At 39.6% G+C, this 12,613-nt stretch overlaps 1 protein-coding gene across 7 annotated transcripts in view; it reads right to left on the minus strand.

The window, feature by feature from the left end:
* The window catches only part of LOC115336504 (splicing regulatory glutamine/lysine-rich protein 1), a 62,968-nt gene extending 50,726 nt beyond the window's left edge, over positions 1-12,242 (minus strand). For 3 of the 7 annotated variants that reach the window (XR_005931801.1, XM_041121566.1, XM_041121565.1), the window contains exons 1-2: positions 12,002-12,237; positions 959-1,092 (exon numbers count right to left, since the gene is read on the minus strand). Coding sequence is in view for 5 of the 7 variants with exons in the window: in XM_041121566.1 (XP_040977500.1) it covers positions 959-1,092; positions 12,002-12,162 (295 nt within the window). In the remaining 2 variants the exon portion in view is untranslated. Of the gene's footprint in view, positions 1-958; positions 1,093-12,001 lie in introns of those variants that run through there. The other 4 variants (XM_041121564.1, XM_041121568.1, XM_041121567.1 and 1 more) reach the window with 4 other exon arrangements.
* Positions 12,243-12,613: the final 371 nt, after the last annotated feature.

The raw sequence follows: 12,613 nt of genomic DNA on the forward strand, positions 1-12,613 counted from the left end.
ATGGGGCTCTGCCTAACTCCAGCAATCTGCCTACAGTAGAGCCATACTTCATAGAACTGCATTCAGATCTGGGATAGTATACTAACAATAAGAACTACCTTGTATTCGACACATCTGTAAAAGCATGACCTCAAAGCTAGTTAAAGGAACACTTGTAAATTTAGTATTCACCAAGCATTTTATTTTATTAAGAGTTATAAAAATATTTTACACTAGAAGCATTCTGTACAGCTGACTGCATTTTTAAAGAGATATCTAAAATCAAAAAGGAGTACCAGTATGCATAAGAAAACCTTTTTATTGTACACAAAGTAATATTTTCCATAGGAACAAGAAAGGAAAACTGAAATTTTTTTTAATTAAACTAGCAGGTAAACATTTATATTCAAACAGTAATTATCACCACAAATGCAAAATATTTTAGATAAATCTAAAATGGTTAAATGCATATATTACATGTCTACAAGACAAAATTGGGATTCAGTCAAAAAAAAAAAAAAAGGAAAAATAATTAGTATCTTAAAAAAAAACACCAAACAAAAAAAACACCACAAGGGCAATACATTAAGATCCAAACTGCAGTGTTATCAATGCCAGCAAATTGCCTAATCTTTTCAGTGCTCCATTGACTTCAGTGAGAACTTTGTGTGGGAATAAGCTTGCCAACACAAACCATATTGAAAGAAATTATTTTACCTTCTTTTCCCCCAAAATATGTAATAACTACAGAAAATTGAATTATCCTAATTTAAATAAACTAATTTTTTCTAATGCTGAATTTCAATTAAATCTATATGATTGGGTTTCCTTCATTCAATTTTCAATTTTGTTTCAAGACTTTTTTAAAAAGCAATAAAATAAAATAACAGCAGAGCACCACCTCCTTACATAAAAAGCTTAAAACAATTAGCAGACAGGACAAAGACCAACATTACAGAAGAATGTCCAAAATACCAACCTTCTGCGCAGGGCACAACTATCAAAGCTCTGTCAATAAAAACCGTGTTAGTTAGATGCTGGGCCACACCAACACTTGATGCTTCACGAAACTTAATATAACATACTTTGGAGGAAAAAGCAAGAGGTGCGTTGCTGCAAGATAAAAGGAAAAAAAACCAATTAGCCATATTAAATAATTGTATGCATGTATTTTCAACTATTATTTCTTAATTAAAAAAAAAAAAAGTTTTAGACTTCCTGGAAAAGTTACCCAAAAGACAAGAGTATAGACATTTACTAATTTGCCTACTTACTATGTCACTAAAAAAAGCATAGCATAGCCCCTCCTCCTTTTTAATGGAAACTTACAGAAGCCAGAATCCCAAATTAACAAGGCTGATTTTCTTTACAAATCTTGCTAAACAACAATCACCAGTACATTCCAAATTACTATTGCAAGTAGCACATTTACTCGACACATTTGTTGAGTAAATAATTTATAGTTTATCTTTTATCCTCCAAATAATCCTTGTTTAAGAAAGTCAAACAATAAGCCCGGTCATTTTTCAGTAGGTCCTTCAGATATTAGCCCATGTTAACCAATACTCTTTCTTAGGCCTTCACAAATGTTTTATTAATTCATATTAAGATAAAAGCAGTTCTTGAGAGTTCTTTCAAATGTTAAGTCTTAGTTCACTAACGTAACAAAAATCCTTTTTATCATCTGCCTTAGTTTGGCATAGTGTAGTACAGGATAACACTGGAGGAGGTAGGAGGAATTCACTATTAAGCTAGAATAAGGAAGAAAATTAAAAATATGTATGTTGGGTAATTTCCTTTTCCATTAGAAAGTACACCAACAGAGACATCAGAAAGCACAATACGTAAACTTTGTAATCTTGATCAAAAACAAAGAAGTTTGCTTTAAAAAAATGTATTCCCTAGTCAAGGTTTATACTCTATACAAGTAGTTCATTCCCTCATATGAAGTAAGTACAGGCGAAACCTTCAAAGACAGAATACAATAGGATATTGCTGGAACATCAGCAAGTTCCATTTGAAAAAAAACCCAAAACATCTGTCTTCTAGCAAAGTAGTAAATCATGGAAAATACACTGCATAAACTGTTTAACCCTGACCCTCCCTCAACTGAAACACTTGTCAACTTTCTGGAAGTAGCAGAAGCAGTTCAAGTTTAGCCCAATCTATCTTGTAGTCCCTCAAATTCCAAGCAGGTGCTCCCAAAGTTGTTGTATGGAATTAATTAGGCTTTAGTATTTAAATACTAAAACTCAGAACTTTTAGATACATTATTTCATCATATTAATTGCATAAATGAACCAGGAACTTAGTCCGAGGCAGGCAGATTGGCACATTTCTGGTAACCAGAAATGTAACATCTAGGTAAAATATCTAGAGAGCTGGCCAACTTCAGAATGGCAATCAGAAACATTTAGGAAGAAAACATTAGGAAGAAAATTCTGTGAAAACAGAAACACTGAGGAAGCAAAAATAAACAGGGAGGAGGAGAAACATAAATATGAAAGTCAACCTTATACAATTTAGAAAAACATCGCAAGATGACTATATTTCTTTTGTCCATTTAGTTTGTCTGTAGTGGACAATGTTTTCACAGTTTCAAGCTTTCATGTTCAGGAAGGAAATAAACATATAAAATGGCTTTTGATCCATCTGTAAGGTCTTGGTTCAGAACACTTTCCATCAGAGCTGACAAAGAGCTAGGACTTCCTCAGCACTCAGCAGTAATGTTTGCATACAACTTGTAATCTTACATATTCTGAAGAGCCAGACTGCTCACTGCAAAGATTATTATTTTTTTTTAATGGCCACAGGTTTTTTTGTTTGGTTTGGGGGGCTAGAAGGGGGTCTGTGCGCGTGGGTTTGGGGGGGAGGGTGTTTTGGGTTTTTTGTTGTTGTTTTGGGGTTGGTTTGTTTTTAAATACACGTCAGTGTTACAATCCAAATGGCTGAAGCCTCCACTGAAGATTCTGTGGTCCAGACTTCTAACATCTCTTGGCTTTTTCCTTTTTTGTTTTCATTGCCAACTCAAAAACATAATTCTGTTCCAGGCTCCATAAATAATCCTTATAAATTTCAACATCTATAGAGCCAGCTACAACGAGTGTATTTTTTATATTTCCCCCCCTGTATTTCCTGGATTTCAATCACAAAAGCTATCTGGAAAGTATGTTAAAAAATATTAACATCAGAACACTGCTGCAACAAGGCTCTAAAAAGAAGTCTTGGCACAAAGTGTTTTCTGAAGGTTAAGCTAATCATGCAATTCACTGGAGAAGTGATGAAGAGGAGAAATTCTCTTATAAGGAGACCACTTCTGCTGAAAACACATCAATGCTGCATCTACATCGAGGGAGATGATTAAGATACAAAAGATCTAAAATTCTGAAAGGTTTCACAGTGATCAAGTCCTCTCCTTTTACAAAGTGGGCCTCAAACTTCCCCAGTAGGCTTCGTAAGAAGTCTCTTAAAACAGAAAAGTCCTATTCTGTTTTAATTCCTTTTGTTCCATTTTTTCTGCCAATCTTTTCTGAGGCCGAATTGAGGTAGAGTCATAATCATCTTCCTAGGGTTACAATGCACCAATGCAAAAAAGCAAGTCCTACATCTCTGATTTAAGGTTACTATAATCCAGTTTCTTTAGGAAAGCAAGAAAACTCAAAAAGGAAATAAAGATCTGAATAGTATTCAGATGTTTCTGCCATTTTTGTTTTCCTTTGTAGGGTGACAGTAACATCCATCTCCCAACAGAACAACCAACCAAAAACGTAAGAATGACCTATTCAGAAAGCTACAGCGAAAAATCAAATAAAAGGCTACAAAACATCCCTTCTGAGGGTCCAAATTTTCTCAGGGTGGTGGTGGAGACAACAGAAATGAATAACCTATCAAAATAAGATGTTCTGGAATAATTGTGCAGATCACATTTAAATAAGACTCTGTGTGTTTTATCTCAAAAGCCTTATCTATACTGCAGTCACTGCAGGATATAACAATGTCTAAGAAACACTCGTGTACTACCCTCCAAGACCACTCCAGAACATCTGGAAGCAAACAGTATTATAGCAGGGCTTTCAACACCTAATGCAGACAGTTTGTGCCTCCCTGCTTTCAAACAATTCATTCTGCAAAAATTCAATTGTTGCTCAATAAAGCTTTTCAATATTTCACTGTTCAAAAATCCTCTTACAGCCACATTTGAAGGCTTATCGCTACAAATGTAATTTTGAAGGCTTCTCTGAAACACAGACTTCAACTGGGTGACAAGCATAATGCAAAAGCATGACTGGGACTAAGAATCTGATTACAGACGTCACTGGTCTCCTAGTGTGCCAAAAAAAATTTCTAAGCTGTATGAGTAGTTGGCATACTGGAGTACATACCCAAGGCAAAAGACCTGTCACACCCTGCGAACCAGCTTCAGATTTCAACTGTACTGCAAACTGAAAGTGATCTATAAAGACTGGTCTCAGTCTTGTCCAGAACTGTGAGAAAAAGCCATACTTCATCTTCGCACAAGTCTATTTAAACAGCCAACAGAAAGGTACCAAATTAATACTTTCTTGGACAATGCATTTTGTAAGTTTAAGTGTAAGTAACTTTAGGCTGATTTAAAAAAAAACACTACCAAACAAAAAACAAAACAAAACAAAAAAACACGCAGCAAAGAGACAAAAGTTTCAGAAAATACTCTACAAAGCAGGGAACACAGCATACCCTCTCATGCTCCTGGCATCACCACGCAAGCATGGTTTCTCAGAGATCTTTTGCACACAGGTGCTTGCAGGATGCCTCCCTCCTACCTCCTTAATGGCCTCTGTGTATTCCCACTTGAGAAAACTCAATAAGCACCGAAAGTTTTGCAAATGACAAACAGGGGAGCACTTTTTAAACAATGACAGCAATTCTCCATTCTCAACATGGGAATTCAGATCTCTAGCCAAATCAGGGACATACACAGGTATTCAAAACTTGAGGTTTTCCTCAGAGTGACGGCAAAATATTACTGAAGCTGACAGCAAAGCCCCACTAAAACCACCCTCTTCTACGCAGAAGCAGCAAATCCACACCGAGACCCTGACATAGTAACAACTCTTAGTACATAAACTAATTCTCTTACACAGGCTGTGACTGTAATATTTTCTGTTCTTGTTGACTGTTTCACCCTATATAACCATAATTTTCCAAGTAATTTTCATATACACCTTTAACTTTTCTTTACGATATTTAAGTCTTTAGCTTCAGGAAAAAACTAGATCTCATTTGGTAAAATTAGAAACCTGCAATTCAGTCATCCTATTTTCCTCAAGATGTAAGCAAAAGGGAAAATACTATACGTACAAGTAAATTAAAAAACCCAACAACATAGAAATCCTATTTTCTGAAAGGATTTTGCAATCATCCCTTACTTTCATTTCTGAGCAGTTGGTAAAAAAAAAAAAAAAGAATGCTTGGCAATAGTAATGAAATGAATAAAAGGGGTCTTTGAGCACTGAAAGCCACCTACAGCAGTCTTTGAGAGACAAGTCTTACAAGGAAAGGGTTAAAAATCTCATGAAGTCAAAGTTTCTTGGGCAAGTTTTTGACACCAATTTTAAACCAATACAGCAGACAGTTACAGCATGATAAAACAAACTCAGCTAGTCTCTTTAAGGTTTGATAATAAAATACAAATTACTTCAGAGTAAAATGAGTGGATTAAAAAAAAAAAACCAACAACCACACCTCTTTTCCCACCTCCACATAACTTATACCTGTTTACTGATGTTATTCATCAAATAGGTGCTTTCAAGTTTTTAGATTAAAGTTTCAATGGAAAGCCTTCCAGAGAGCAGAACAGTATATAGTTACACAATCAAGTCAAATTTAAAGTTTTCTTGTAAGAATATAGGTAAATACAAACAGCCACTAGTAACAAGCATCTCTGACCCACTGAAAGATGATTCATGTTAATGGTTTTTCAATAAAAAAGAAATATTGCTTTCAGTGCCAATGAGTGACAAGTAGCTAAAATCAGGATGATGACCATATGGAAACAACTTCTTCAGTGCCAAGAGTTTCCAATGCTCTCAACACTGAATCTGAAAGTGGACTACTCACAGTTCACACAGGTCTCTTCGGAAAATAACAATAATAACAAAGTAGCATTTACTGCCATCTGCATAAAGTGTGAAAGCCTCTAATACACGGGATAGACACTTCCTCACAGAGAGCTAGGCTTTCAGGAACATGACAGGTATGAAATCCATCCTTCTTAAAGGGATGTCTGATTAGCAGTGACTGAAGAAACTGCTGAACGAAGATAAAACATGAAGTGACAAACTACCAAAGAGCATAGTGTGATTTAACTCAACATTCATAAAAGTCCACCCAATCAATTCAGTATACAAAATAAAGGACCCTAACAGAAACTGCTACTTTAAAACCACAGTCCTAAGATATTAATTGCTGGGAAAGCTACCGGGTTCAGGAAGCTCGTTAGGAATACTGAAGAATCATCTTAAAGAACCTGCATTTTATTTAATGCATTAAAAAAACTGAGGTGGTTTCTCTCTCTTCCCCTCCACATTTTACATGCTTACAAGAACTTTAAGTGAACTAATCTAACATTAATATGCTTTCTATTTAATGTAATCTGTAAGTAATTATATTCAACAATTGAGACTTCCTGTTAGTTTTTTAAAGAAATTCTGCTGCACCCTATAAAACCAAGGGACATGTTAATGACAGGAAACTGGAGAAATGTAGAAAATGGATAAAAAGGAACTCTTCTCTCTCATAATGCTAGTTCAGACAACCATAGCATAGCCCTATACTTTGTTCTACAATCATTGAAGAGCCTATAGGTGCCAGATACATCATCCTCACTCCCCAGTAAGTCATAAACCACCTCTTTTTTTTTTTTCTCCATTCAAGTCAGCAGTAGGGTGCTGCACAATGAATTATAGTGGAACAGTGTTATCAAAGGAATTTCCTATAAGGTTGAAATGATCACCTGATCAAATTCACCACTTCTACAAACCTCTTGGATTACTCTGACAGAGCAAAATATCAGAGAATTAGGAAGAAAAAAAAAAATCCAAAGCTAACATGTAATGCTGCATCTTCCAAGACTGGGAAAAAATATTTCAAAAAGAAATTAAATTATCAAGAGCAATGCTCCAAAATGGTCCATGTCCTTGACCAAGTGTATTGGGTCTGGCTAAGATGGAGTTAATAGTCCCCATAGCAGCCCTCATAGAACTGTGCTCTGCATTAGTAGCTAGAAAGGTGTTGATAACACACCAGTGTTTTGGCTACTGCTGAGCAGTGCTGGCACAGCATCAAGGCTGTCTCCCCAACATTTTTGCCCCCCCCCTCAATGGCAGGGTGGGGCAGGGCAAGATCTTGGGAGGGGACATAACCAGGACAGCTGACCTAAACTAACCAAACAGATATTCCATACCATATGACGTCAGCTCAGCTATAAAAGCTAAGTAAAGGGAGACGGAAGGGGGGCATTTTTGTCTTCCGGAGCAACCACCACGAGTACTGAAGCCCTGCTTCCCAGGAAGTGGCCAGACATCGCCTGCTGATGGGAAGTAGAGAATAATATCATTTGTTTTTCTTTGCTTTCGCGCGCGACCTTTGCTTTCACTTTATTAAACTGTCCTTATCTTGACCCACGAGCCTTTTGTTATATTTCCTCCCCCCTGTCCAGCTGAGAAGGGGGAGTGATAGAGCGGCTTTGGTGGGCACCTGGCACCCAGCCAGGGTCAACCCACCACACCAAGTTAATTCACAAATACCAGAATGAGATTTATTTCCTTTCAATAAAAAAAGGTAGTTTTGTTATTAAAAAATTTGAGTATTTAATACAATCAGATTTTATGGATTAGACTTCAGCAGATTAAGGGAAAAAGTAGAAGGCTGACAAACATGACTGACGTGGAAAAGGTGAAGGATAATTTATACAAATATTACAGTAAATCTCTTAACTTGAATACCCTTTTTTTTAATATAGGATGATACATACAGAAGAGAACACAACTTCACTCTGCTCTGCAAACTCATGCTTGACTAAGTAAAAACATTTTGTGTGTACACTGAATATTTGCAATACAGAATTAGAGAGAAAACGGGTTACAATTCTACACAATGCAACATGTAACTTTATTTCACCACATCGCTTTATCTATTAAAAAGTTAGGATAATACTCTTTTAATATTACACTATATATTATTCTTGAAACAAGAACTGTTGGCTTTATTTTTTTAACTATGTGCTTCTGTACAAAGGCTAGCAAATGGGGTCCCAATCTCAGTGAAAACTTTTACTTAACTTAGGTAACACAAATATTCTGGAATGACTGAAAGCTACCATGTCACCTTCCTCTTATTCCTCAGCATGAAATAAATTTAAAAGACCATATTGTGAGAGACTGAAAGAGTTAATGTCTCAAACATCGTGGTGGGGCAAGTTCTGCTTAAAGACAAACCCTGCACAGCAAGGAACCAAGGTGAAAAGCCCATCAGCTCAGACATCAGCAACAGGAGGGGGAGGGCGTGCTGGAGGGTGCGCAGCTCCCTGGTCTGATAACCTGTTCTGATACAAAGATCAAACAATGGCAGTGTCTGCAGGGAAGGAGAAGTTACTCCACAAACGACCCCCAAGCCCAAAGGCTCACAAACTGCTCATTAACCTGACAGTTCGGGTGCCCACCCGAAGGAGGGGCAAGGATGATAAAAGGACACAAACTGAAGCCCCGGGTGTGCAAGCCCACCGGGACTGGACCCCTCAGCTGACTGAACCAACGCTGGACCCAGGACTGGTGAAATCTTTCTCTCTTCCTTTTTCTCTCTCTGTCTTCTTCTCTCTTTCCTTTTCCACAATCCCTACACCTCATCCCTTTAAGACATAAAACCGTTGACCAAGTCTGGGACTAAGAGTGGATCCAGCCTCTCTGAGGAGGAGTCTAGAAAGCAAGGGGGTCTGCTCTGAACCTCGTGACTCGACGGGAGGGATCTCCTTATTCCCTGAATCGATGTATATGGTTACACGGTTTACAGAATTAGTCTTATGCCAATTCCTGTTGTGAGAAACCCTGCCACCTACTACCACACCTCCCCAGTTCAGTTTGCTTCTGTCATAAATAAATTATTTGTGTCGTTTCACCTTAATTTAGCCCGAGGGAATTTCGAATTAAACATGACTCCCTGGTCTGTCCAGTCTGGGTCGTGACACATTAATATTTGTCATTCAGTAGTCAATATCCATGAGACCTGTAATTCACTAATTCAATTTACTGAATTATGTTTTTCAGCTAGAAACCAGATTGAAAAGTAAGTTTCCCACTGTTCCATGAAGGCAACAAAATTCATGCTCTAGAATACATCAGAAGTTTGGATTGCTTATAGAAACGTTATTAAAGCTAAGACTGGGATGACATGAATTTTTGTCTGATGTTGACTAATGTAAAAAGCAAACTTCCTTTTTAATTAATAGAAAGAATTTATTTTCAAAAAATCTAAGCCTTAAATTGTTAAATACCTAAGGAAAAAATAGGAGCAGAAAATAATTTTAACAAATTACAGACATCTGTTGTAGCATCTCTTTTCTTGGGATACCTTTGCTACCCGTGCACTTGTCAATGAAACACTATTTTCTGAACTTATCATAATATTATTAAAATATATTTTCAGAGATTCAGTAGGAAGCATTTTTTTACTGTTTCACAAGAAGGGCATTAAACGCTTAATTTTTTTCCAAGGTAATAATTTGAAAGTCAGGTCAAACATCCGAAATTATTTGGCAAGGAAAAGCATATTTCTAAAAGTTATACATAAAAATTGTAAATAAAACCAAGAGTAAAATAAGTAATCCCACATCCTATCTCTGAAAACTACATTAATCATTTAGAATTGATGTTTACTGCATTATAACCTTGACATTTCCAAGTCAAACCATGCTATGGTACTGGATTTTAATATTTTATGCATATACACAGACTAGCAAAATTTTATACATAGACACAAACAGTATTTGCATATTAAATGTCAAGAAAATATCTATTTGCCTTAAAATCAGCTATATAACTTGGTGAAAAATAAGAGCAACAGCTATACCAAAAAATATATTAAGTCAGGAGAAAACAAGTGTATTAAGTGTATTGTGGAACAAGTCCAAAGTAAAAACCTAGAAAACTGTACAAAAATCACCATTAATCTATTAAAGAGTATTTAAAGTCTGGTAAGGCTGTTTTATCTTTACATGAATGGATGCCTACTACATATACTTTTGTCCTGGTTTCAGCTGGGATAGAGTTAATTGTCTTCCTAGTAGCTGGTACAGTGCTATGTTTTGAGTTCAGTATGAGAAGAATGTTGATAACACTGATGTTTTCAGTTGTTGCTAAGTAATGTTTAGACTAAGTCAAGGATTTTTCAGCTTCTCATGCCCAGCCAGCAAGAAGGCTGGAGGGGCACAAGAAGTTGGGAGGGGACACAGCCAGGGCACCTGACCCAAAGTGGCCAACAGGGTATTCCATACCATGTGATGTCCCATCTAGTATAGGAACTGGGAAGGGGGGGTGGGGAATCGCTGCTCGGGGACTAACTGGGCATCGGTCAGCAGGTGGTGAGCAATTGCACTGTGCATCATTTGTACATTCCAATCCTTTTATTATTGCTGTTGTCATTTTATTAGTGTTATCATTATTAGTTTCTTCTTTTCTGTTCTATTAAACTGTTCTTATCTCAACCCACGAGTTTTACTTTTTTTCCCGATTTTCTCCCCCATCCCACTGGGTGGGGGGGGGAAGTGAGTGAGTGGCTGCGTGGTGCCTAGTTGTTGGCTGGGGTTAAACCACGACAACTTTATATACATATTAAATCACATTTAATTTTTCTGAATGGCCCTCATTCAAACCCAGCCAAGTATAATCTAGTAACAGATAAAAATGGACAAATACCAACCTTTTTGCTATTTAGTTTAAAAAAAAAATTGAAATTTTATTCCTCTGTCTTCTTTGTATTAAAATTGAAGTATGGATGTGAATGACTCCCCCCTGCCCCTTTCTGCTATTCCCATTTAATTTTCACAAGGAAAAGATAAATAGTTTGAAAGATCATGTCTGTCATTCACTTCCTAATACAACAGATACGTTAAGAAAAAATTATTTATTTTCCTCCCCTGTTTTGTTGGCCACCATCTGCTTGGAAGAAATACTGAGGTTTGCAAAATAACAATATTCTCTACCATTTGAGCAGATCCCTCGCATGCAGCTGACATAATGAGGACAGCTACAATTTAGAGAAACGTGTATTAACTTTCATTTACTGCAAACGTCTTATCAGGGGCATTTCTGAGCACAGGGCAGGTACCGTTCCTCTGTTAACGGCTATGCTGGCTTCTATTCGAGCGGCCCTTTCTCGAAGGAGAAAAGAGCCCTTCGAACAAAAAGAGTTGGTCCCGCCGGCACGCATCGCCCGGGCGGCGCGGCCTGGCAGCCAGCCGGGCGGGGGTCGGGCCTGGGACACTCCCGCGCGACCCCCCTCCACTTGGGATGAGTCCGAGCGAAGAGAAAGGTGGGCCACAGAAAATACGTTTTCAGGAAAAGGGGGGAAACGAGACCTGCGCCGGGGAAGCGCTTCGGGGCAGCCTGGGAGCACGCTTCTCGCCAGGCCTTAGGCTGCGACTCAGTACCGGCAGCCCCCACCGGGTGACCGCGGCCCTAACCACCACCACGAGAACACAAAACCCGCCGTGTTTCTACAGGCCGCTCCGGAGATGCCGCGGCTACTTTCCTCCTCCGGACCGGGGCCGCCATCTTAGGTCCGGGCGAAGCCCCTTTCCCCTAACGCTCCTGCCCCATACAAAGGGGTGGGACCACGCGACCCCCGTGCGGGAGACTCTGGTGCCCACACTCAAAATAGCACATAGGGCCTTCTGCCTCTTCCCTTCCCTCCATCCTCTCGACCCCTCTAGGCCTCTTCCTCATCCCAAGTCTTTATCGCTCCAGAGGCTGGCGTAGACCCTACTTACTCCGGGGGATAGAGGCGCAGCTCCTCGATATCTCCTAGGAAGCCGAAGAGAGTCCGCATCTGCTCACTGGTCACTGCCGAGGACAGGTTAGTGACCTGGATGACAGACGTGGGACCCAAGGGGAAACCTAGCGGTACCCCGATCCCTCCGCTGTTCATCATGGCGGAGCCTGCAAGAATACTCCGCTCGCGGCGGTGCCACACACGGCCGGAGAGGCGGGCCTGACTACAGAGAGCGCGCGGCGCCTGCCAGAACGTCCTAGCATACGGGCGCTCTAGCGGCGAACTCGACTGCTCCCTAGAGATGTTTCTGGGCGGGCAAACCGTTCTTCCCGTACCGGCTGGCGCTCACGGGGGAGCGGGCACCCTCGCTCCGCGCAGACGAGACTCCGAGCTCGGCCACGAGGGCCCCCCTGTAAGGGGGGGGAAATCTCTCTTCCCTCCTGTTTCCCCAGGAGCCAGCCAGGCCGCCGTTACCAGGGCGGGACCAGCTCCACCGGCCTCCCTTCATGCACACGCTGCCAGGGGACCGGACCGCAGATCCCGCGGGGGGGGGGGGGGCGCAGGAAGGAGCAGCCCCGGCTCCTGCATAGCGGAGGAAGCAAGCACGACG

This window comes from Aquila chrysaetos (assembly GCF_900496995.4).
Source record: "Aquila chrysaetos chrysaetos chromosome W unlocalized genomic scaffold, bAquChr1.4 W_unloc_3, whole genome shotgun sequence".
Taxonomy (NCBI): Eukaryota; Metazoa; Chordata; class Aves; order Accipitriformes; family Accipitridae; genus Aquila; species Aquila chrysaetos.